At 45.8% G+C, this 26,444-nt stretch overlaps 1 protein-coding gene across 3 annotated transcripts; it reads left to right on the plus strand.

Annotated features, from left to right (window-relative positions):
- Nucleotides 1–1,112: 1,112 nt before the first annotated feature.
- Nucleotides 1,113–24,649, plus strand: Mettl22 (methyltransferase like 22). Of its 3 annotated transcripts, none has more exons than XM_005349284.3 (11): nt 1,113–1,176; nt 10,265–10,399; nt 12,985–13,347; nt 15,547–15,587; nt 15,680–15,824; nt 18,072–18,143; nt 18,618–18,671; nt 19,622–19,702; nt 20,903–21,005; nt 22,868–23,036; nt 24,540–24,649. In XM_005349284.3, the coding sequence occupies exons 2-11, from the start codon at nt 10,294–10,296 to the stop codon at nt 24,573–24,575; spliced, it is 1,170 nt and encodes a 389-aa protein (XP_005349341.1). In that variant the 5' UTR covers nt 1,113–1,176; nt 10,265–10,293; the 3' UTR covers nt 24,576–24,649. The 3 variants fall into 3 exon arrangements, with proteins under 3 accessions (XP_005349341.1, XP_026636685.1, XP_026636684.1); XM_026780883.1 differs by lacking the exon at nt 1,113–1,176 and adding an exon at nt 1,390–1,879; XM_026780884.1 differs by lacking the exons at nt 15,547–15,587; nt 15,680–15,824.
- Nucleotides 24,650–26,444: the final 1,795 nt, after the last annotated feature.

The raw sequence follows: 26,444 nt of genomic DNA on the forward strand, positions 1-26,444 counted from the left end.
GGAAGAGTAGAGCCAAAAATCTAGATTAGCCAGTGACTTTGTTCCAGGAACTGGCTGACCACAAAGTTAGATTATAATCTTGAGAACAGTCTTGAGAAACGGAGAGTTACTCCCTTGTGATTATCAATGGTATATTTGGGATCTTCCAATGACACCCTCCCTACCCCCTTTGGGTTGTGGTTTCTTCCCTTAACTACCCCTTCTCCCAGCTACTAGGGCCTCTACCCCTGCATGGGATTGGCCCCAGTGCACTGGTTCCTGCCAATAAACCTCTTGTGATTACAGCAAGGACAGTCTCTTGTGAATTCTTGGGGATCATGTTATCCCGAGACTTGAGTGAGAGTCTCCTGACTCCGGGGGTCTTTCAGAGACACCCATACTTGTTCCTCCCTTTGGCTATCAGATTATTAAAACTGTGGACCCCCAAAATTTTAATTTCTCAAGAATCCCAAGCTAGGAGAAGATAAAGGTTAAAGTCAGAGACCGACCAGAAGGGGAACTGGTCTCCCAGAAAGAGATTGACAACTCTTCAGAACATCTTGCAGAAGAGATTGGAGCCAAAACAATAACGGAGCAGTGGTGGTCAGGACCACACCTTGACCAGGGCTGCTTCGCTGTTCATAACTCTAGCTCTCTACTTAAAAATAAGGCCCCAAAGATGTACTTGGGTGGGTCATTGAATATCTTTGTCCCTCTTCCTAATGTGGAAGACTAACGCTCCTTTTTCTGTTTTTGCCTATTGTTTCGTTGCCATAGCTAGGGGCAGTGGCCAAATCTAACTCCAGCTATGGTACCTAGGCTCTGACCTTTAATGACTCTTCTCTGGTAATACCTAGAGCCAATTAACATTTTTCTTTCTTTTGTATTGGGCTCTCTACACCGCTGAGATCCTCAGCCCCATTTAAATTCTTTACAGGAGGGAACCCCGACACCCAAGCGTAGATTCATCTCCTCCACGCTGGCAGGTCCTGTGAGCAACCCAACCTGGTGACAGCTGTGTCTCCCGCTACAGCCACAGGGCTGGGCTAGAGCAGCAGGTGTTGACAGGCGGCCGCCTCCTGCGCACGCGCGACCCTAGCCGGCGCGTACCACGCCTGCGCAGACTGTCTGTCATGGCGGCCTCCTGAGTCCTACGGCGTGGGATTCGCTTGGGTCTCCAGCCCAGGGTCATTGTGGGTAAGCGCCCGGGAGAGACGGCGGTACTTGGCAGGACCCAGGGAGCGTCTTGGCTTTGGGAGCCAAGCTTCCACGACCTTAAAGCCTGAACCCTAATTTCGTCCCTAGCCTCGGTTTCCCCTTCTCGGATTCCGTACCGAGTGAGGCATCCCACTTGTGGGATTCGGAAGGGAAGGAGAGGCCGGGTCGGTGACTGCTCCTCAGAGGGGTACCTACGAGTCAGAGTGGCCGGCCGGGAAGGGAGGAGGTCCCTGGACACCCCCAACCCCACCCCCGCGCGTAGCCAGCCTTTTCTCGCACCCCTGGTTCTGTGCGCTCCAGTTTCCTGGCTTTCCCTTACCCGGCTCCTAATTCTTAATTGCTCAGTGGGAGTGCCTCTCATCTAACAGGGAAGAGGGGAGTTCTTTCAACCCCACCGTCCCAGCACACAGGAACAACACTGACCACAGGCCCTTAAAGAGTTCGTGGGAATCAGGCTCCCTGGTTTTCGAAGAGCCTAGAACACCTGCTAGCTCCCCTACAGGAATGAATTTACAGCCTGCAACCTAGGTCTGCGATTTCAGCAGTTCCAGGAGGAACCGGAAACCCCTCCAGCCCTGGCATTCCCTGGTGGAAACTGCATCTGCTATTTCTAAGTAGAGAAAATGACCCAAGGTCTTTCGCCATCTCCCCAGCATCCTCTTCTATAGCCATGATACTAGAGGTATTTATTGTTCTCTGCTGAGCCTGACAGGGGTGCTTGTCTCATTTTATCCTCTCACAGGCCCCAAAATAGACATGGTGCCGCCCCACTGCCAGAATGCTGATCCCAGGAGAGTCCCTTAAAGGAGCTTCTCCTGACCTAGCCTTCCTTCCTAAGCCGCATTTCCTGGGAAGCCTGCTTAGTTTGAAACTTTTAAGTGGAAGAAACTGACTAGGAATTAGCAATAACTTTCTTTTCATCTATATGTAAAACAATTGGTCTTTGTATAATTCCCATTTTCAAAAAGAGAAATAAGCATTCATTTTCTGAGTTGTAATTTTTTATTCCAGCAGAATTGCATCATAACAATATATTCTTTTATTCATGGTCAGCATTGCCAAAGACAACAGAGAGGTTTTTAGCCAAAACACTTTAGACAGAGGCTTGTTCCTCCCCACCAGAACTAGGGGAGCCAGTCTGCCTTGAACCAGTCGGTGGGTTAGGGCTGGACTGTGTTTCCTCTGCCTGCATCTTGTCTGAGTTTTGTTGCCAACAGTTTGGTGGCTGAGCGCTTCTTCCATTTCATTCACGTAAAATCGGCATCAGTTTGCCTGTCTCCCAGCCCCTGTTCACAGCATGCTTGCTTTGCTGATTTATCGTGAAGGAAAGAGCTAGCTTGGAGAACAACTTTCTGAGTGGTGTCTTTGCCGTTCCCTGGCAGTCGTCTGAATACAGGAGCTCCAGCTGTGGTGATTGGTGCATGAACACTTGTGAATTTGATAGTAAAATTAAATTTTTTTCTGTCTTCCAGCTTGAAAACATGGAGGTCCCAGAAGGTTTGATAAGACACAGCTAGTACACACCCCAGCCAGATAGGAACTGTGCCTGTAGTCAACGGTTAAAGGTCAGGTTTAGGTCAAATACTTGAAACCAACCTCTGAGCAAAGAAGTTGCTATTTTACACCTGTTGTGATTGAAGGGATCTGCTCAGCACTTCACCCCCTTCTCTCCCCATCCCCACACCCCTGACGATGGGAATATGACTGGCAGAATAGGTCCAGAGAGCTCAATCAATTTTTCCCAGTGTCCATATCCAGGAGGTGGGGGACCAGAGTTTATACCCAGTTGCCTAGCTTCAAACTGGCACTGTTTAGTGCTCTGTGACGAGACAGAACAGTTGGCTGGAGGGAATCCTTACTGTTTGCAACCTTTGTGCCTTGGATATGATTTTCTAAATTCTAATTGTGGTAAATGGTTTTATAGGAACATGTTTCTCAGAGGCAGATAGCAAAAGAATTCAGTAGTTAAATGTATTGCAGCTCACTCTTAGAGTTTGAGGTAGGGAAACCTAAATAGGTAGGTAGGTAGGCAGGCAGGCAGACAGACAGATAGGGAAACCTAGATAGATAGATAATATATTACAAGATAATACATTAGATAGATGATTTTTTTTCTTGCTCATTTTTTTTATTAATTTTATTGAGCTAAACATTTTTCTCTGCTCCCCCCCTTCAGCCCTCTCCCATGGTCCCCATGCTCCCAATTTACTCAGGAGATCTTGTCTTTTTCTACTTCCCATGTAGATTAGATCCATGTATGTCTATGTCTCTTTTAGGCTCTCATTGTTGTCTAGGTTCTCTGGGATTGTGATTTGTAGGCTGATTTTTCTTTGCTTTATGTCTAAAAGCCACTTATGAGTGAGTACATATGATATTTGTCTTTCTTGGTCTGTTTTACCTCATCCAATATGATGTTTTCTAGATCCATCCATTTTCCCACAAATTTCAAGATGCCATTATTTTTTTCTGCTGTATAGTACTCCATTGTGTAAATGTACCACATTTTCTTTATCCATTCTTCAGTCGAGGGACATTTAGGTTGTTTCTAGGTTCTGGCTATGAAAAACAATGCTGCTATGAACATAGTTGAGCACATGTCCTTGTGGTATGATTGAGCATCCTTTGGATATATACCCAAAAGTGATATTGCTGGGTCTTAAGGTAGGTTGTTTCCTAATTTTCTGAGAAATCGCCATACTGATTTCCAAAGCAATGCACTCCCACCAGCAATGAAGGAGTATTCCCTTTACCCCACATCTTCACCAGCCTAAGTTGTCATCAGTGTTTTTGACCTTGGCCATCCTTCAGGTGTAAGATGGAATTGTGTTGTTGTGAAGTTGTGTTGATTTGCATTTCTCTGATGGCTAAGGATGTTGAGCATTTCCCTAAGTGTCTTTCAGCCATTTTAGATTCCTCTGTTGAGAGTTCTCTATTTAGGTCTTTACTCAATTTTTTTATTGGATTATTTGTTCTTTTGATGACCAATTTCTTGAGTTCTTTGTATATTTTGGAGATCAGTCCTCTGTCCAATGTGGGTTGGTGAAGATCTTTTTCCATTCTGTAGGCTGCCGTTTTGTCTTATTGACTGTGTCCTTTGCTTTACAGAAGCTTTTCAGTTTCAGGAGGTTCCATTTATTAATTGTTTCAGTGTTTGTGCTACAGGTGTTATATTTAGGAAGTTATCTCTTGTGCCAATGCGTTCAAGTGTACTTCTCACTTTCTTCTATGAAGTTCAGTGTGGCTGGATTTATGTTGAGGTCTTTGATCCATTTGGACTTAAGTTTGTCCATGGTGATAGATGGGTCTGTTTTCATTCTTCTACTTGTTGATAACCAGTTATGCCAGCACCATTTGTTAAATATGCTTTCATTTCTTCTATTTGATATTTTTTGTTTCTTTGTCAAAAATCAGGTGTTTGTAGGTATGTGGATTAATATCTTGTTCTTCGATTCAGTTCCATTGGTCCTCCTGTCTGTTTTTATGTCAATACCAGGCTGTTTTCAGTACTGTAGCTCTGTAGTAGAGTTTGAAATCAGGGATTGTGATGCCTCCAGAAGTTCCTTTGTTGTACAGGATTGTTTTGGATATCCTGGGCTTTTTTTTTTCCATAGAAAGTTGAGTATTGTTCTTTCGAGGTCTTTGAAGAATTTTGCTGGGATTTTGAATAGCATTGCATTGAATCTGTAGATTGCTTTTGGTAATATTGCCATTTTTACTATGTTAATTCTACCTAACCAAGAGTATGAGAGATCTTTCCACTTTCTGGTGTCTTCTTCAATTTTTTTTCTTCAAAGATTTAAAGTTCTTGTCATATAGGTCTTCCCCTTGTTTGGTTAGAGTTACTCTGAGATATTTCAAGTTATTTGTGGCTATTGCAAAGGGTGATGTTTCTCTGATTTCTTTCTCAGTCCATATCATCTATGTAAAGAGGGGCTCCTGATTTTTTTTTTTTTTTTTTAGTTAACTTTGTATCCTGATACATTACTGAAAGTGTTTATGAGTTGTAGAAATTCCTTGGTAGTGGGGTCGCTTATGTAAACTATCATATCATCAGCAAATAGTGAGAGTTTGACTTCTTTTCCGGTTTGTATCCTCTTGATCTCCTTTTGTTGTCTTATTGCTCTAGCTAGGACCTCAAGTACTATATTAAATAGATATGGAGAGTGTGGACAACCTTGTGTTGTTTCTGATTTCAGTGGGATGGCTGGGAGTTTCTCTCCATTTTGTTTGATGTTGGCTGTTGGCTTGCTGTATATTGCCTTTATTATGTTTAGGGATGTTCCTTGTATCCCTGCTCTCTCCAAGACCTTTATCTTGAAGGGATGTTGTATTTTCTTGAGGGCCTTTTCAGCATCTAATGAGATGATCATGTAGTTTTTATTTTGCAGTTTGTTTATATGGTGGATTATGTTGACAGATTTTCATACATTGAACCATCCCTGCATCTCTGGGATGAAGCTGACTTGATCATGTTGGATGATAGTTCTGGTGTGTTCTTGGATTTGATTTGCCAGTATTTTATTGAGTATTTTTGTGTCAATGTTCATGAGTGAGATTGGTCTATAATTCTCTTAGAAATGTCTTTATATAATTTGGGTATCAGGGTAATTGTAGCCTCATAAAAAGAGTTTGGCGATGTCTCTTCTGTTTTTATTGTGCGGAACAATTTGAGGAGTATTGGTATTAGTTCTTTGAAAATTTTGTAGAATTCTGAGCTGAAACCATCTGGTTCTAGGCCATGGGGGGGGGTGAGACTTTTGATGACTGTTTCTATTTCTTTAACAGATATAGGTCTATTTAATTTGCTTATCTAGTCTTGATTTAATTTTGGTAAGTAATATTTATCCAGAAAGTTGTCCATTTCCTTTAAGTTTTCCATTTTTGTAGTGTACAGGTTTTTGAAATATGACCTGATGATTCTCTGGACTTCCTCTATGTCTGTTATGTCCCCCTTTTCATTTCTGATTTTGTTAATTTGGATTCTCTCTCTCTCTCTCTCTCTCTCTCTCTCTCTCTCTCTCTCTCTCTCTGCCTTTTAGTTAGTTCGTGTATTATGTTGATTTTCTCAAAGAACCAATTCTTCATCTCATTCATTTTTTGTATTGTTTTCTTTGTTTCTATTTTGTTGATTTCAGCTCTCAATTTGATTATTTCCTGCCATCTAGTTCTCTTGGGTGAGTTTGCATCTTTTTGTTCTAAAGTTTTTAAATGTTCTGTTAATTCACTGGTGTCACATTTTTCCAGCTTCTTTATGTAGGCATTTAGAGCTTTGAACTTTCTTCTTAATACTGTTTTGATTGTGTTCCATAAATTTGGGTATGTTGTGTGGTCATTTTCATTGAATTTTAGGAAGTGTTTAATTTCTTCCTTTATTTCTTCCTTGACCCATTGATGCTTCAGGTGAGGATTGTTTAATTTCCATGTGTTTGTGAGCTTTCTGGAATTAATGTTGCTGTTGAATTCTAATTTTAAGCCATGGTGATCTGATAAGATACATGTTATTCAATTCTTTTGTGTCTCTTGAGGTTTATTTGGTTACCTAGTATGTGGTCAATTTTTGAGAAGGTTCCATGAGGCACTGAGAAGAAGGTGTATTCTTTTATGTTTGGATGGAATGCTCTATAGATGTCTGTTAAGTCCATTTGATTCATGACATCTGTTAGTTCCCTTATTTCTCTGTTAATTTTTTGTCTAACAGACCTGTCCAATGGTGAGAGGGGAGTGTTGAAGTCTCCCACTATTAGTGTGTGGGATTTAATATATGATTTAAGCTTTAGTAGTGTTTCTTTTACATATGAGGGCACCCTTGTATTTGGGGCATAGATGTTCAGTATTGAGATTTCCTCTTGATGGAGTTTTCCTCTGACTAATATGAAATATCTTTCTTTGTCTCTCTTGATTGATTTTAGTTTGAAGTATATTTTGTTAGATATTAGGATGGCTACATCAGTTTGTTTCTTAGGTCCATTTGATTGGAAAAATTTTTCCCAACCCTTTACTCTGAGGCGATGTCTGCCTTGAGGTTGAGTTGTGTTTTTTGTATGCAGCAGATGGATGGATTCTGTTTTTGTATCCAATCTGTTCACCAGTTTCTTCTTATGGGTGAGTTGAGTACATTTACATTAAGGGATATTAATGACCAGTGATTGCCATCTCCTGTTAATTTAGTTTTCATTGTTGGTGATGTTATTTTGTGTGTTTTCCCCTTCTTTGGGATTTGCTGCTGTAAGACCATCAATTGTTTGTGTTTTTGTTGATGTAACCAACTTCCTTGGGTTGGCGTTTTTCTTCTAGTACTTTGTGTAGGGCTGGATTTGAGGGTAGGTATTAGCTAAATCTGGTTCTGTCATGGAATATCTTGTTTTGTCCTTCTATGGTGATTGAAAATTTTACTGGGTATAGTAGTCTGGGCTGGCATCCGTGGTCTCTTAAGGTCTGCATAATGTTTAACCACGACCTTCTGGCTTTCATTGTTTCCATTGAGAAGTCAGGTGTAATTCTGATAGGTCTGCCTTTATATGTTGCTTGACCTTTTTCCTTTGCAGCTCTTAATATTCTTTCTTTACTCTGTATGTTTGTGTTTTGATTATTATGTGGCAAGGAGACTCTTCTTTTTTTGATCCAATTTATTTGTTGTTCTGTAAGCTTCTTGTATCTTCATAGGCATATCTTTCTTTAGGTTGGGAAAGTTTTCTTCTATGATTTTGTTAAATATATTTTCTGTGCTTTTGAGTTGGACGACTTCTATTCCTGTTATTCTTAGATTTTGTCTTTTCATGGTGTCCCCTATTTCCTGGATATTTTGTGTTAAGCTTTTGTTAGATTTAATGTTTTCTTTGACTGATGAGTCTGTTTCCTGTTGTATCTTCAGCGCTTGAGATTCTCTCTTTTATTGCTTATATTCTGTTGTTTATGCTTGCATTTGTGGTTCCTGATCATTTTTTCATAATTTCTATTTCTATAATTCCCGTGGCTTGTGCTTTCTTTATTGTCTCTATTTCAGTTTTCAAATCTTAAATAATTTCTTTCAAATGTTCCAATTTTTTGTTTGTCTTTTTCTCTATTTTTTTGAGGGAATTTTTAATTTCCTCTTTAAGGGCCTCAAACATGCTGTTAAAGATTTTTTTAGGTCATTTTCTTCTGCTTCATCTATATTTGGTTGTTCTAGTCTTGCTGTTGTAGGGTCACTAGTTTTTATTGGTGTCGTGTTGTTCTTTATGGTATTGCATGTGTTCTTACCTTGTCTACTCATCTTTTCCACTGATTGGTGTAGTTGGGGCTGTCTGTGACTCTGGTGATCAATCTTCCAGGTGCCAGTAGATCCAAGGCTCAGATGGTTGCCCCTCATGGTGCGGCCATGGCCATAGTTCCAGTCACCCTGTTGGTCACTCCGTGTTCCTGGACGCCACTTGGCTCTGCAATACCAGGGGTCATTCAGGCCTGCTCCCACAGAGATTGCTTGTTTGGGGCTCTTTTTGCTGAGGTTGCTGCCTTGGGCCTGCTCTGGCAGACTTCCTGTCTAAGACCTACTCCCTGAGCGGTTCCGTATTTGCACCCCAGACTGGCAGAGGTCTCTGGTTCTGGCCTATGCCCTCAAGGTCCCAGACTGGCATCTGGACCACAGAGGTCCTGGCTCAAGCCTACACCCTTAGTGGTCCCAGAGTCATTCCTGGACCCACAGATGTCCTGGCTCAGGCCTACTTCCTCAGAGGTCCCAGACTCACACCCAGACCCACAGAAGTCTCTGGTTCTGGCCTACTCCCTCATAGGTTGCTCCCTTGTACCTGCTCCGGTGGAGTTCGCTGTCTCAGGCCTGCTCCGGTCTAGGTTGCTGGCTCAGTCCTGTTTCTGTAAATGTCCCTGGTTTGGGTTCACTCCTGTGGAAGTCCCTTCTTTGTGCTTGGTCCCACAAAGGTTTCTGGCTCAGGCCTATTCTGTCGGAGGTCCCAGACTCATGCCCGGACCCGCAGAGGTCTCTGGTTCCTGCCTACCATAGATGGTTTCTTAAGTAGATGGTGTCTTTTAGATAGGCAGGTTTATATTATTAAATAGAAGGATATATATTATTAGAGAGATGGTCTCTATTGTTAGGTAGGTGGTCTATTATTGTATAGATAGTCTTTCTTATTAGATAAGTGATCCCTATTAGGTAGATGGTCTTCATTAGATAGATGGGTATATATTATTAGATGGTCTCTATTATTGGGAAGATGGTCTGTTTTTATGTATAGGGTCTTCGTTATCAAACAGAAGGTCTCATTATTAAATAGATGGTCTTTACAATTAGATGTATATATTGTTAGATAGGTGGTCTCTACTACTAGATAGATGGTCTCTACTGCTAAGTAGACAGTCTGTATTATTAAATAGATGATCTTTTCTTAGGTAGATGGTCTCTGTCATTAGATAGATAGGGTGACTATACATGACAAGGTACAGTTTTCCATCAATCCAGGTGATAGATATGTGATTGTTTATTATGCTGTTTCCCCAGCTTGCTTTTCTTTGAGACAGGATTTCTCGGTATAGCCTTGGCTGTCCTGGAACTCACTATATAGACCAGGCTGACCTTGAACTCAGAGATCTGCCCACCTCTGCCTCCCAAGTGCTGAATCAATTAAAGGTGTGGGCTACCACCCCCTGGATCCCCGACTTTCTTGACTGAAAAATGCAAGTAGTTACAGACCTGTCATCCCACTAAGATCACAGATTCAGGGCTTGTCTGGACTGCAAAGTCAAGGCCCTCTGTCTCAAAATAGAAACAGGGCTGGCAATATAGTTCAGTGATGGAGAGCTGGCCTAACTGGTGCAAGGCCATGGGCTCACTCCTCAGCACCACAGATGAGAGAAGAGGGAGGGAGGGAGGGAGGGAGGGAGGGAAGGAAGGAAGGAAGGAAGGAAGGAAGGAAGGAAGGAAGGAAGGAAGGAAGGAAGGAAGGAAGGAAAAAGGGTCTTGTCCCAGGAAGAGCTTCCCAGGCTCCCCTTGGCCTCCTGGTTAGATGACTCCTGTGTCCCCTCTAGGAGCTACTGTTCTGAGGACCTGTTCTTCTCCCCCTGACACCCCCAGGTACATCCCAGGAATAACATGGGCCAGCCATGGATGAAGTCACCTTCAAAAGTGACACTGTGCTGTCTGATGTCCACCTGTACACCCCCAACCAGAGACACCTCATGGTGCGGCTGAATGGCATGGGGCAGCCAGGTAAGACCCAGGGCTGGTGGAGCAGCCTGGTACCTGGAGAGCTGCTTTATCTTCTCTTTTCCTCCTACTTCTTTGGGGTAAAGACTGGGTTGTTTAGCTGTCATCTATTTTTTTGAATTTTTTTAGTTAAAAATTTATTGCAAAGATCTGACAAAAAAAAATTCATATACCAAATTTGCCCAAATCCAAAGTCTATACGTTTCAGTGAACTTTTTTTACAGTTAGCCATTTTGTATATTTCTTTACAAAATAACCATTCTGAAATGGATGGAGCTTCACATAGGATTTTATGGTTTCACTATCAAATGTCCCTCCTCCCCCCCCCCCCGCACTTATCTTCCACCCAAAACAAAACAACAACAACAACAACAAAATACGTGGTACAATTTAAACTAGAACAACAACAAACTTTGTTTTCTTTAGTGAATCAAGTTCCTTAACCTCCATTCAGCATGTCACTTAAGTGTTCTTCACTGCACACATGCCTGTGCTTTCCTGAGAACCTGCTGAGTGTCACAACCTAACACAGAAATGTAGAAGTGCGTGAGCCCACAGTCTGTGCAGGGAAGATGCAGAGGCTGTATGTGACCATAGGCCCCAGACAGTCACCTTCATCTTGTGCCTGGATGCTCTGTTCCCTTCCTCCTCGACTTTCGTCTCTTCTCTGCACAGCCTTGCTGGCTTCTCATCCTGCAGCCAGCCATAGCTTTAAAAATGCAAACCCAGCCATAGCATTGCCCTAACTTGGATTCTTCCTTGGTCCCCCATGGCTCCAACGAACATGGGGTGTTCTACTGAGCTTGTGGACCTTAGCCAGGGTGCCTAGCCTAGTCATCCCTGCCTGCTTGATCTCTATAGCCACCTTCACCTCTCTCTGTCCCTCAAATTCTGCACCATCTTCCTCCTCCTCAGCCCTGACTCCTGGCGTGCCTTTGTAGGCCCCACAGCCACCTTCCCTAGTCAGTTATTCTGCATTCATTCATTGTGTGCTGTGCTTATTAATCGCTGTCCCAGTTTGGATAACACAGTATACCAGGCACTGGCAAACTGCAGCCTTTGTGGCCAAACCTGGCCCTGCTCTGTTTTTATAAATAATGTTCTGTTGAAACGCCACCAGACCTGCATGTTGGTGGTGTGTTTTTATGACTACAGATAGTTGGGTAGTTGCAGTAGAGATCATATGGCTCAAAGAGCCTATGATATTTGCTTCTTGACCTGAAGAAAAGATTTGCTGGCCCCAGCCGTACATGGCTGCCACTGTGTGTCACAGTCTGCAATTATCTTGTTTACTTTGATGCACCCTAAGATGCCGCGTACTACTTTGTATGCCCAGCACCTAAAAGTCAGTCTGTTTGTTGAGTGAGTGGGTAGGTGGAAAAATGAATAAATGGATAGATGAGATGAATAAGTAAATATATGGGTAGATGACTAGGTGATGAGTGAGTGGATGGATGGATGATGGTGGATGAATACATGAGTGGGTGGTAGATGGATGCTTAAAACTTGGTATAGGATATGATACTGTAGGAGCCTGAAGGAGGGTCAGCTGACTGAGCACTATAAGCTGGGAGGGATCTGTCTGAGGAGCTAAGGAAGGCATCCCAGGAAGAGGAAACGGCTGCACAAAGGCAGCGAGAACTGCCATCAGGTCTTCCCGTTGTCCCTGCTCCTCAATGATGTTCATAGTTATTTTCCTGGAAGAAGGCGAGCCATTCCTAATGTAAAATCAGTGAGGGAACAGAGGTAGAAAGGCCTGGGGACTCTGAGCCAACCTGCATGCTCACTGGTGTTCGTCTTGACTGGCTTGCAGCAGATGCCGTTGTTCCTGGAATACAAACTTGGAAACAGGCTCAGAGCAAACAGGAGCCTGACCCAGCCTAGCACTAACCATCTGAAGTCCTCATTCTTTTGTCTCTGGCACACCTTTCCGGCACATGAACTCTTGCTGAAATCCCTCTCAGTGAGTTTCTGGCCATCGGTGGTGAGGAACAGTCCGTGTTCTTGCCCTGCCCTCCTGAGGAGGCTGCTGAAGCCCCAGGCAGCCAGGGTTTGTATCTTGCCTTGGCTACTTAACCAGCTTCACCCTCTGAGGCTCAGTGTCTATGTGTATGACACGAGCTGGTATTCTATCTCCATGGTAACTCTACAGTTAATCACATGACACAAGCCAGGTGCCTGCACAGACACTCACCAGATGGTCACTGCTGAGTCCAAGCAGCCCCTGCTGTTGCTTAGTCTGTGCACCCCTCCTGGCCTTTAAAAGCATCTCTGGTTGCAGGGTGTGTGGCATGGTTAGTCGAGTACTTGCTTAGCACACACACAGCCCTAAGTTTGAACCCCAGCACCACATTAAACTGGGCATGATGGTGCTTGTGTAGGATCCAAACACTGGGTAGTAAAATCAGGAAGACCAGAATTTGAGACTCACGTTTGACTACATAATGAGTTTGAGGCTAGCTTTGGCCACAAGGTACTCTGTCTCAAAGAAAAAAACAAAGCATCTCCAGTTAGCAGTCTGACTTCTCAAGAAGAGGAAGCAGGTGAGAGCCTTGGCATTGCTCACTTTGTTTTTGTCTCACTTGCAGTCTTCCTGTCCCAGTTCAAGCTCCTGTGGAGTCGGGACTCTTGGACAGACTCAGGGCCTGAGGACAATGGTCCCAGAGATGTCTCCACACAGGAGACATCTCCTGCTGGGTCAGGAAGTGGCCACAGTCATGAGGATTTGTCCCTCCAGGCTGGGGATGACATCGCCATCCAAGAAGGGTTGAGTGTTCCCCTGGACGAGGATGGGGATCTGGATGTGGTGCGAAGACCACGGGCTGCTTCTGATCCCGACCAGGCAGAGCCTGCAAGAGACAAGGTACATCCTATGATTCTAGCTCAGGAGGAAGATGACTTCGTGGGAGATGGAGCACAAGAGAGCTGCCCCCATAGCATCATCAAAATCGGTAAATAAAGGTCTTGTTCTCTGGCCACCAAGGCAGTATCACAGTACAGATGTGGGTGTTGTCAGCTCTGGGTTCAGAGTGGCCCCAGTGAGCTGGGAACAGGCAGTGCCGCAACCAGCAGAGTCTGCTCCAGACCTTAGGTCTTCTCTTGCCCTGGGGATGGAGTCCAGATGATAGCTTAATAAGTTAAGATGACGTGGTCCCCACTCACCTCTCACCACCATTGACCCTTACAGCCCCAGACTTTTACATGTCCTCCTCCCCTCTGGGTCTCTGCTGGGCTGCACTTTCGTGCTTGGGTGCTTACTAGCAACCTCTACTTCTAGCACATCCCAAAGGGCCCAGGTCCCAGCTCAGGTACCACTTCCTCCAGAAAGCTCTGCTCCTGCCTCCTACTCCCCTGTTCTCTAACCCAGTGCACAGGAGTGGGGGTCTGGACAGAGTCTGTGGGATGCTTGATTGGGCTCAATGGAAACTGGAAGCCATAGGAAGTGCAGCAACCAAAGTGGAGGAGAGAGGGCTGTCAGGTGACAGCAGCCTGGAGCGGGCCAGTCAGATGGGTTGGAAGCTGGCAGTGGTGGACAGTGAGAAGGAGAGGTGATAAGGTTCAATTGAGGGGTTTTGACAGACACTCCAGAGACAACACTGTGAGTCCTGCTGCCTGGGCTCAACAGGCAGAGCAAGGGTCTAAGGACCCCAGGTATTGTGTGTCACTATTTCTAGGAAGACATGAGTAAATGTCTACTCATCCCAGATAGGAAACTAAAGACAATGACAGAGCAAAGTAAGGATGCCATCAAAGTCTAACTTAGTGAACCAATGAGTTTATAGTTTATTCAAGAGTGGGTGAGGGGTTACTACAGGAGCAGAAATGACTACAGACAGCTGCAGCATGGAAGCCCATCCCACCACGAGTGCTGGCTCGCCCAAACTGCAACCCTGGAGTCGCTGCACAGGACAGAATGTGTGCTGTTTACTCGAGCGACAGCTGCCCGCCACCCTTGGTCTAGCGTACTCCCTTTAACCTTTATTGTTTTATATCCGCTGTCTAATGCCTATTGCCTCTGCTATTCCTGGGGCCACCAGGAATCAAGGCACACTTACTCCCAGAATCCACCAAAACCCAAATATTTTTGACATGAACAGAAGACTAGCAAGTCTATAATTTGACATGGGTCCTTTCAGCCCCCTGATTCTAGTTTGCTTTCCATTGCTGACAAACACCATGAGCAAGAGCAGCTCAGGACAGAGAGGCTTTGTTTGACGACTGTCTGATCGCAGTCCTTCACTGAGGGAAATCACAGCAGGAACCATGGAGGACCCTGCTTATTTGGTTGCCTTTCTTGATTGTCTATTGACGTGGTAAAACCTAGCCACGATAGGCAGCACTCCCCATAGGGGAACCAACCATTAAGTATAATTCCTCCATAGTCTGCGTCAGGCACTGCTCCAGGTTCCTGTCTTAGATGCCTACCCTGCCTCCCTCTCTTGATGGCCTGCCACAACAGAGACAGTATTCTGCAGTGTTTCTTTTTCTCCTTTGTCTCATGTTACCATTCCTTCCGACCATCAGAATTTTGTTGAGATATTTTGGAATTCAGAGTGTATACCAACCATCACTCTTCTCATAAACCCCCCCCCCACCCCAGACAGAATCCTCCGTGTAACAGCTCTGGCTATCCTGGAACTTGCTTTGTAGACCAGGCTGGCCTCGAATTCACAGAGATCCACCTACCTCTGCCTTCCAAGTACTGGGATTAAAGGGTGTGTACCACCACTACCTGGCTTCTCATGAATTTCAGAAAAAGAAAAAAAAGAAATAAATTGAAACTTACTGTGTTAGCTTCTGGTGCAGTTGTAAGTACAAGAAAGCATTTTTGGAAGTAGCTGTAATTAGCATGTAAATCTATTTCAGTTTTAAAATGGCAGTTCATATCGTGTGATACATGTGTGGGCTTTAACTGGGTTTAGACCTGATGTGCCCCCTGGTCCTGTGACCTTAAAGGGGAATGGACCACATACCTGGCGTCAGTGATGCTCCCACTTGGCAGCATAGTCCATGCCTCTGCTTCTCTTTTGGTCATTTAACTCTGCCATTCATCCAGCCAGGCTGGCAGACTGCCACATTACCCTCCCTCTGTCTTCTGTCTAGTTCCATTTCACCATGGATGTTTCTCTCTCAATTTCTGTCCTGTCCAGAGCATACCATGGCCACACCCCTGGAGGATGTAGGCAAGCAGGTGGGTAAGCCCTGTCCACTTGCTGTGGCCCCTGAGGGTCTCTCTCTCCAGAGCCTCAAGTCATCTGTGTTTCTGTGTCTTCTCTGTTGCAGGTGTGGCGGGGCGCCCTGTTCCTGGCCGACTATATCCTGTTCCGAAGGGACCTCTTCCAGGGATGCACTGCACTGGAGCTTGGGGCGGGCACGGGACTTGCCAGCATCGTGGCGGCCACCATGGCACACACCGTTTATTGTACAGGCAATGACTCTGGCTGGATAAGGGACCGGTGGGCTCCATACTGTGTACCATCTGTAAAACTGAACTAGGTCACCAGGAGCTGGACACTGATGCTTCTCAGTCCCCCAACTTCCCCTGGTTGTTGCCGTCCTACCTGTTTTTGTCCAAATGGCCCTTAACACCCGGCCACCACAGTGTCACCCTATAGCCATAAGACCACTGGGCATGTAGTGTGGGTGTCCTTTCTCTGGTCACCATCGAGAGAGAGCAAACATCCCAAGAAACCCCCAAGCTGTCCTCTTCATGGGCATCACACACGAGTTTATCATTGGTGTCTGACGATAGAAACAGGGCTTGTAAAATGAAAATCACTCGTGTTACAATCCCCAGTGTGGCTCCACAGTTTGCAGTGTATTAGACACTGCTGTGGCACACGCACTTCCAGAGCACAGGCAGCAAGCCCTGACCCCACACGCATGTGGATATGCATGTGGACGCATTTATGTCACAGTCTATAGTCTTTTGTAATTACCTTTCTTCTTTTCTTTTTTATTTTTTTTTTTTTAAGATTTTTGGGTTTGTTTGGTTTTTTTTTCAAGACAGGGTTTCTCTGTGTAGCTCTGGCTGTCCTGGAACTAGCTCTTGTAGACCAGGCTGGCCTCAAACTCACAGAGATCCTCCTGCCTCTGCCTCCCGAGTGCTGGGATTAAAGGTGTGCGCCACCACTGCCCAGCTTAATTTATTATCTTTTTACTCTTACATGTTTTCCTTTTTTAAGTTTTTTGTTTGTTTATTTGTCTTTTGACTTTTGAGGCAGTCTCACTGTGTTTCCCAGTTGACCTGAAACTCTTGTGCCTCTGCCTCCCAAAGTGCTGGAATAAAGGTGTGCTCCATCATGCCCAACTTACATTATGTACATTGGAGTATGTGCATATGAGGGGGGCAGGTGCCCTCAGAGGGCATCAGAGCCCCTGGAGCTGGAATTGCAATTGATTGTGAGCCATCATATATGGGTGCTGAGAACCAAACTTGAGTCCTCCGCAAGAATAGTGTGGTGGGCTGGAGAGATGGCTCAGAGGTTGAGAGCACTGACTGCTCTTCAGAGGACCCAGGTTCAGTTCCCAGCACCGACATGGCAACTCACAGCTGTAACTCCAAAATCTGACATCCTCACACAGACATATATGCAGACAAAACACAATGCACATAAAATATAAATAAATAAACCTAAAAAAAAGAAAGAACAGTGTGGCATCTCAACCTTGGAGCTATCTTTCCATCACCTTTTAGTGCATACTCTTAAGGAATAACTGAAATCTCTGTAAATAGTCACTATATACTATGAGTATGAATATAGTATAAATAGTTACTATATACTATGAGTATGAACATAGTGCAGTTACTATACACTAAGTATGAATATAGTATAAATAGTCACTATATACTATGAGTATAAACATGAATATATGAGTATGAACATAGTACAGTTACTATATACTATGAGTATGAATATAATATAAATACTATATATTATGAGTATGAACATAATATAATTACTATATACTGAGTATGAGTAGAGTATAAATAGTTACTCTATACTATGAATATGAACATAGTGCAGTTACTATACACTATAAGTATGAATAGAGCATAAATAGTTACTATATACTATCAGTATGAACATAGTATAGTTACTATACACTAAAGTATAAATAGAGCATAAGTAGTTACTATATACTATGAGTATGAATATAGTATAGTTACTATACACTAAAGTATGAATAGAGCATAAGTAGTTACTATATACTATGTGAGTGCACACACTCATACACATATAGAGCCAAAATCTTGAGAAATACTTCTTCAAGGACATGTTCCTGTGTCCTTAAGGATTATTCTGAGTGTGACTTTTAATATCCAGAGCATTTTTATCATTTTGTTTAGCCCTCCCCAGGATCTAATCGCCCTCTGCTTTCTCACATTTGGCAGCTGAAGCGATGAGCACCTTTGTGTCTCATCTGGTAATTACAGTGATGAGCTGATCCTATGTGTGGCAAACTGATTACTGTTTTAACATTTAAATTTGAAATTACATCAGACTCGCACGGAAGTTCCTAAAATAATCCAGAACTTGTCATCCAGCTTCCTTCATCCAGCTTCCAGAGATGCTAACACCTTAAATGACCATAGCTCAACAGTCCATGGGTAACGATGGAGAGGAGGATCTTAACAGCCCATGTGTCATGGTGTCCCCTTCTGTCATTCTAGATGTCGGCACCGACCTCCTGGCCATGTGCCAACGAAATGTTGCCCTCAACAGTCATCTGACTGCCACTGGAGGTGAGGGCCAGAATTGGGTGGGGGGAGGGTTGGGGGCAGGCAACACTGTCACCCAGTGGCACAGTATTGGGGTGGCTTTCCTTTGCACCAGATGAAGGGAAGGTGCAGCTGTTTCCTTGGAACATAGATGGCCTGGCCTTGGGCATAGTGAAGCCCTCCTGACATCCTCGGGCTGACAGACAGATGCGTGCCCTCCTCCATGCATTTGGTTTGTCCCGTTTATGACACCCTAATCACAGTCTCGAGTCCTCTGCTGACCTGACAGCCCCTGTCTCCAGGGGTGGGCCGGGATTGATAGATGTTTATATCCCCTGTGTCTAAAGTCACCGGCACTGAGCACTGAGAGCATGTGGGGAGAGGGGGCTGACAGAAGAACTGGGGAAGATAGCTACCTGTAGATGGTGAGGATTATGGGAGAGTCGGGTGCTTTTCCCCACTTGTGTTCAGTTCGGAAGTTCTGTCTCTTTTTTGCAGATGGTGTGATTAAGGTCAAGGAGCTGGACTGGCTGAAAGACAACCTCTGTACAGGTGTGTGCCTCTTGCAGCGTCACCTCGGTTCAGTGTCTCCTCTGTGGTGCCCAGAGGTCTCAGCTCTGTGGCCTAAGTGAGGCACGAGTAGGGCCGCCTTCACGGTTGCACATCTTCTGGAGGGTTCCCTCCACAGGCTTCTGACTGCATGCCGCTGTCACACCTCCTCTGGGTCACGGGGTAGAGGGGGTGGTTAGTGGAGACTAGCGCTCAAGATGCCAGGCTGTGATCCCAGGTCTGTGACCTCTGCATCTTAACTGCTTTCCAGAAAGCCCAGTGAATGGGTGGCTGGGAGAGTTTAGATTTGTTTTTCCTGTCAACGAGGAAGCTCTGTCACCTCCCCAGCACTCTGCTGTGAGTCCTTGACTCTTGACCTTCCCAGCCATCTTCTGAGAAAGGTCTTAGTAGCCTTTCTGTAAACACAAAAACTGAAAGCAGAGTGATGCGACCTCTCTCATGGTCTCATACAGTAAATTTGGGTGGTGGTAGACAGATAATATTCTCACAGAGCTCCTGACCAAGTGCCAAGTAAGGACAGAGCCCACTTGCCCCTCATTGGCGGGAAAGGTGCCCTTTAACTGTGTGGCTGTCCCTAAGGTGCAAGACATCCTGTCTCCAGCCCCATATCTATCTATCTCTCTCTCTCTCTCTCTCTCTCTCTCTCTCTCTCTCTCTCTCTCTCTTTCCTTCTTTCTTTCTTTTTTTTTTCCTCATTAGGGAGCAGTGGCTGGCCAGAAACTCAATATTTAGATAATAGACCAGGCTGGCCTTGAACTCACAAAGGCTTGCCTGCCTCTGCCTCCTGAGTGCTGGAATTACCAGGGTGTATCACCACACCCAGCTCAGCCTTGTCTCTTGTCCTGTCCTGAAGCTTCCTTTGATCAGTTTCCAGTTAGAACTGGTGGCCACCAGAGGAAGGAATGGCCGCTCAGTCTTCTCTTCTTTGCTAGATCCCAAAGTTCCCTTCAGCTGGTCGGAGGAGGACATCAGTGACTTGTACGATCACACCACTGTGCTGTTTGCAGCTGAAGGTAAGTGGTTCTCTGTCATCCTTTGACATATAGTATCCCCTCCTGCAGAGGGCACAAACTCCTTGTTCTCACAGATAAGCAGTAGGGAAACCAGGAATGTTAAACATGCAGGGCTAGCTCCTCAACAGAGAGCCATAAACCTGTTTTCTGCCCAGAAACCTGGAAGTGGATACAGTTAACAGCCTGCTGATCTGTGCTGTCTGTGGGCCAGGCCACACCCGAATCCCCCAAGCTGTTCTGTTTACCCCTGGCTCTTGCTTCCTAGACCCTTATCTTGAGCTTTGTTTCTCAGCCCATAGAACCCATCTGCAGAGGTGATGTCACATGTCCAGACCTCCCCTGGGCTCCTAAGCTGTAGAGCCGTTCTCCTGACGTACTTTGTCACATGCACTTTGCAAAGGTTTCGATGTGTTCACTCCTTAAGCTTCATTGTGATGACTGTCTCCAGGAAACCTTTTCTCAAAGTTGTACTGGGCTTAAATATGTCTAAAGTAACCTGCCCACGGTCAGACTCAAGGATATGAACCAACGCTGGCTACTGAGTTGTGTGGAAATGGATTTCCTTCTTGCCTCATACAGATGTTACTTTGCCAGTCCTGGTGTTTGAAGAGACCCCCCCCCTCCAAATCCTCACCTGCTCTGAATGATTTCTTCAGAGAGATGTCAAATTAGTACCTGAAAGGCACCAGCAGCCCTAAGCACTCAGCTTCATCTTGATAAGTAAGATGGGAGCTACTCATAGGTGAACAGTGGCCAGCTGTCTTCCCCCAAAGTCGCCACCCCACCTTACCAAGCTCCTGTTTTGTGCAACTGTCAGACCACAGCAGAACTGACAAAGACCTGTCTTCAGATAATTGCCCGATGTCAAGCAGTAGAGGTGACTATAGGCTCAGGTGCACGCTCAATGCTCACACAGTACACGCAAACGATGCTGGGGAAGTCAAATAATCCTCCTTGTCCTTGGGAAGGTCTCAGCAAACACCGCCCACCTGAGGAGGCTGACTGATTTGCTGTGATCTGCCCTGTGGAACATTAATGGCTCTTGCTGTGAGAGACTGCAGCTAGGATGTAGAGAACTAGTCTCCCGACACTCTTAGAGCCATCCGTGAAGCTCCTTTCCAGAACATTCCTCCACAGCTGCTACTGTGTGGGCAGTAACCTCTGAAGGCACACCTTTTCCCCACACACTTCTTTCCCTAGTGTTCTACGATGATGACTTAACCGACGCCCTGTTTAACACGCTCTCCCGACTCGTCCACAGACTGAAAAATGCCTGCACCGCCATCCTGTCAGTGGAGAAAAGGTGAGCTCTGCTGCCCAAGCTGCACCCTCACCATGGGGTCCCTGCACCTGTGCCCGTTGTGTGCGGGGCTGGGCACACCCTCATATCATCCTGCACCTGTGCCCGTTGTGTGCTGGGCTGGGCATACCCTCATATCATCCTGCACCTGTGCCCGTTGTGTGCGGGGGGGCTGGGCACACCCTCATGTCATCCTGCACCTGTGCCTGCTGTGTGCGGGGGCTGGGCACACCCTCATATCATCCTGCACCTGTGCCCGCTGTGTGCGGGGCTGGGCACACCCTCATGTCATCCCTCTTTTAGTCTGTGCTAAACTTCTGCCAGACACGGCCAGCATGACCCCATTTTCACATGGAGAGATGCTAGGGTGCTGTCTCCAAGCCACAGTGAGATAGTGCGAGATGAGGACCTGCCTGAAACCAGGCCCCTTACCACTTGCCCCACTTCCTGTCGTTTCCACATACTAAGGCCATTATCGTCAAGGCCTGCCATTAGTATCACTTACACTTGGTTTTTCTGTGTTCCTGTGTCTTCAATAAAACTTAAAAATGAGAAAAAATGAAACGGTTAGTAAAAATAGGAATGAAAGAATTTCTTTGTGGAAGCCACATGTCCCCTCGTATTGTCTTTGTGCCCTCTGCTAGGACCTCTGCAGAATATCTCTGTTTCAGCTCTGCCTCTTCCAACTTCCTCCTTCACACAGTGTCCCATAAAAGCAAGGGCCCATCCTTTGTTCCTCCCTCCATAGACTGTGAACATGAGACTTAGGGCAGGCAGGAAAAGCTGAGTTCTGTAAATGATATTTTAGAGTTATTGTGTGCCTGGGCATAGTGGTTCACAGCTGTAATCCCAGCACTTGGGAGATGGTTGCAGAAGGATCAGAACTCAAGGCCAGCTTTGGCTATATAGCAAACCTGGGCTACCATGATACCATACCTTGTCTCAAACAAACACAAATAACAACAACAAAAAAAGGTTATTAATTTTATTTTGAGGAAAGCATCGTTATCTTTTCCAGATATATGCAGATGTGTTTGCTGGAGAAATGCTGGGATGTCTGCTATTTGCTTGTTTATGAGGAAGGTGGTTGAGATTCTGGAAAGACAGAGTGGCTAAGAGTTGGTGGTGGCAGAAGCTGGCCGATGGCTTCAAAGTAATTTCCTATCTAGTTCTTGCTTATTTGGGTGTTTGAAATTTTTTACAATAAAAAATTTGGAAAGAAGAGGGGATTGTGGAGATAGCTTAACATGTGAAGCCCTTACTAGACAAGATGAGCATCCCCAGCACTCAGGAAAGTGCCAACTAGGTATGGTAGCCTCCAGATCACAAACCCAGGGCCAAGTGAGAGAGACCTTGTCTCAGCATACAAGGTAGAAAAAATGTCAGCCTCTGGCCTCCATATTTACACATGTACACGCAACACACACAAACATAAAAACACTGCTGCATACACGTGCAAAAAGAAAAGGAGACAGTGCACAGTTTGATTCAAGGTAAATCATTTTACAGATTCCCTGTTCCACGGCCTCTCACTGGCCCTTCCTATAGATAATACGCACAACACCCAGCCAGCAAATCTGCCTTGGAATCTGTTTGCAACAATTCAAGATGTGTATCTGCCTTTCCAGGGTGTTGTCTTGGCAGGTGACCTCAGCTCCCTATGGCCACATCTGAGAGTAGAGACAATAGCCCTTCCAGAAAACCTGGCTTCCATGCAGGAATTCCTCTGGAGGAATTTGCTCAAAGGCTGGTGCAGAATAGACACTAAATCCAGACTCGCCAGGCACCAAATGGGAAGCAAGCTGTGAGGCTGCAGCAGAGCCCTTCCTGTTGTGATGAGTGTGTTGCCGCTGCTCAATCCACAGGTTCAACTTCACACTGAGACACTTGGACGTCACATGTGAAGCCTACGATCACTTCCGTGCCTCCCTGGACTCCCTGGAGAAGCTGGCTGATGGCAGACTGCGCTTCATGGTGGAGCCTGTGGAAGCCTCCTTCCCGCAGCTGCTCATCTACGAGCGCATCCGGCAGCTGGTAGATGCAGCCCCATGAGGGTGGTGGGAAACCAAGCACTGGGCCAGCTTGACTGTCCCTTCCATGGTCTCCCAGGAGAGGCTGCAGGTTTAACATGGTCTGTGATCCCTGAGCCAGCCCATTCTCAGCAGTCACCCAGTCAGAGCAGTTCTGTGGCTTCTCATGTTCTTTCTCTGTAGGCAACTAAGACTCCAGAGGAAGCTAGAGGGCAGGCGTAGGTTACTTTCCTCCTTGCTGAGGTAAAGTGTATGACCAAAGCATCATCAGGAGGAAGGTTTCTCCTGGGTCACATTTCAAGTGGGTTCAGCTGCCATGTAAGGGACGACTAGGCTAGGAAGCAGTGAACAGGAAGTTGGGCCAGCCTGCCCACTTCCTCTTCCTCCTCAAGGTTTCATACCCTTCCTGACCAGTGCCTCCAGGTGGGGACCAAGGATTCAGACCCAAGATCCTGTAGGAGACATTCCAAATTCAAGCCCTAACAAAGCAGAAGGTCATTTGGGGAGCAGTAAATCGGAGGAAGGTTCTGGAGTTCTGCAGGTGGAAAGGGAGGCCCAGGTGGTGCCTGATGAGAGCATGGCAGGAAGAGAGGCTTGGATTTGGTCCCTGTTTGAGGGAAGTCATAATCGCGGGAGTGTGAGTCAGCTGGTCACATGCATCCACAGTCAGCAGAGAGGTGAACATGGTGTTCAGCTGGCTTCCTCCTTTTTAAGTCAAGGGCCCCAGCCCATGGTACAGTGCCACCCACATTTAGGATGGGTCTTCCTACCTTAACTAATCCAGTCCAGAAACTCCACCACAGATATGCGCAGAGGTTTGTCCCCCAGGTGATTCTAGATCCTGTCAACTGACAGCGTTAACTATCTTATTAAAGGCTGCATCTGCTCTGTGGAGCTGCTGCTGCTTCTCTGGCCAGTCACAGAGGCTCACACCAGGCCTTTGATCATCCTCCTGCAGTTGTAACCATGCACCTTTTGTCCACTGTCTCAGTTAATGCACCAGCCAGGAACTGGCAGATCTGGGACGCCATCTTTAGCCAAGGAACCTGCTATTACGGCTTTTAAACCCAGCACTTAGAGTAAATTTCAAAACTCAAAATTACCCTGAAAATTACCAGGAGCTGGATTCACAGAAGTCCATCCGGCATCTTTTGTTCTCTTTGCCTTATGGGTGTGGAGATCAGGCCTCATTCTCAGGAGAGGGGAAAGCAGGGGCAGAGGGAAGGGCCCATCTTTCTCGTGCTTCCTCCTTTCTTCCTTCTCAGGAAATGGAGCTGCAGTAGTTAAGCAGCACAGTAGTTAAGGCCCCCAAAATGGCAAAACTATGGCCACTTGCTGCTATTCCTTCAGTCCCTGTGACCATGTGACATACCAGTATCCCTTCAGCTAGTTCTAGACTTGGTCTACACAGCCACCATGTAAAGGCCAGAGCCTCAAGGACAGGAAGGGGCCCCCATCCCTGGTTCTGTTTTGTGAGTCCTCAGACGCTGTCATCTCTGTGTTGCAGGAGCTCTGGAAGATCAGAGTGGAACCAGCAGCATGAGCCACCTCCGAAAGGCGTGACCTCTGGACTGTCACTTAATATGCTTCCAATAAAAACAAACCCTTGTGTACTGAGATGCTGTCATTTTAAACACAGAGAGTGGCCCTTGCATGAACCAAGCTGATTTCCTAGGATTCATCACTACCTGCAGCAATAGCCCAAAACATTGCTCAGAGTGTGGTAGCTTGGCTCTCTCATGTCTGTCACACAGCTCCCAAGTGCTCCCGAGCCACTTGGTCAAAGTAAGCAAGTGTTCTGTCAGGCTGCACTCTGGTTATTTCCTGTGGGGGTGGGGCCATGACCATGTCACCACTTTTCACACTTCCTCTGCTAGTTGGACTAGGCACTTGGCCAGCATTTGTGAAATCCTGGGTTCCACTGGAAATTATATAGAGGTGGGCTGAGATCTAGCTCAGTTAGTGGGAGACTTGTCTAGCAGATACACAGACCCCTGGAATTCATCCCTAGCACCACATAAAATGAACGTGGCAGTATATAGCTGTAATACCGGTGTTAAGAGGTACCCACCAGAGAAGACTACTCAGACACAGGTTCAGGCCAATAGAAAGTCTTAAATAGAAAGGTGTGGTGGTGCAACCTTTGATCCCAGCACTCAGGAGGCAGAGTCAGGCAGATCTCTGTGAGTTCAAGGACAGCCTGATCTACAGAGCAAGTTCCAGAACAACCAGGGCTTTACAGAGAAACCCTGTCTTGAAAAACCAAACCAGGGGAGGAAAGGTCTTCACTAGCCAGCTGGTGACTACATTGAGTGTTTGGGACATAACTGCCGTCCTGAGCCATTCTACCCACATCCTGGGTTGACGCAGCTCAGTTAGCAAGAACAGTTAGCCAGAGGCAGAACTACAGAAGCCAGAAGGCAAGGTTAGTACTTTCTCAAACCTGTGGACATTGAAGGATTAGGTCATTGTTTTCATTTTGGTAGATGTTGGTGCCTGCATGCTGGGTTCCGAGGCCTAGATGGTACTTCCATCATGGTATCAGTTGTGCCGAGGGCTGGGGTCTGCGCCAGCACTCAAGAGGTTGAGGCAGGAGAGTGAAAGTTCAAGTCTGGTCTGGTGAAATGGCTGCTTGTAGCACTGACCTGAGTTCAGATTCCCACACTGGCATAAAATCTAGGCACAACCCTACAGAAGAGAGTGGACAGGCAAAGACAGGCAGATCTCAGGAGCTCATTGGCCATCCAACCAAGACAAAGAAGTGAGCGCCAAGGTCTGTGAAAGCCCTTATAGCAAAATTAGGTAGAGTGCATTGAAGAGGACAGACAAACCCTGGAAGCTCATTGGCCAGCCAGTCTAGCAGCCAGTGAGCTTCAGGTTCAGTGAGAGACTAAAGGGAGGGATCGACAGAGGAAAGACACTCAGCATTAGCCTCTGGCCTCCTCACATTCCTGTGTACACAGTAACATTCATATTAACAAGTACATATGCCAGCACACACTGCCCCTCCCTCTAAAATACAGTGTTCAAGATGATCCCACAAAGGGCCTCACATGGCGCTACACAGTCTTAATCTCAGCACTTGAGAGACAGAGGCAGGCAGATCTATGTGAATTTGAGACCAGCCTTCTCCACATAGTTCCAAGACAGCCAGGGCTACATAGAGAGACCCTGTCTCAAAAACAAAAGAACCAGAGAGGAGACCCAGTGAGCGACAGTTCTCCAGCACTCTGGAGACCATCCAATATGTATAATTGTCCCCAAGCAGTAGAACTGTGCCGGCTTCTTCACCCAGCTCATGAGGGCAAGCCACTTTTATGTCTTAGCCACTCATCCTAAGAGCTTCCTTCTGACAGCCCAGAATTCCTCTTTTTTTATTTTTTTTATTTTTTAAATTTATTTATTTATTAAG

This window comes from Microtus ochrogaster, chromosome 7, assembly GCF_000317375.1.
Source record: "Microtus ochrogaster isolate Prairie Vole_2 chromosome 7, MicOch1.0, whole genome shotgun sequence".
NCBI classification, from domain to species: Eukaryota; Metazoa; Chordata; class Mammalia; order Rodentia; family Cricetidae; genus Microtus; species Microtus ochrogaster.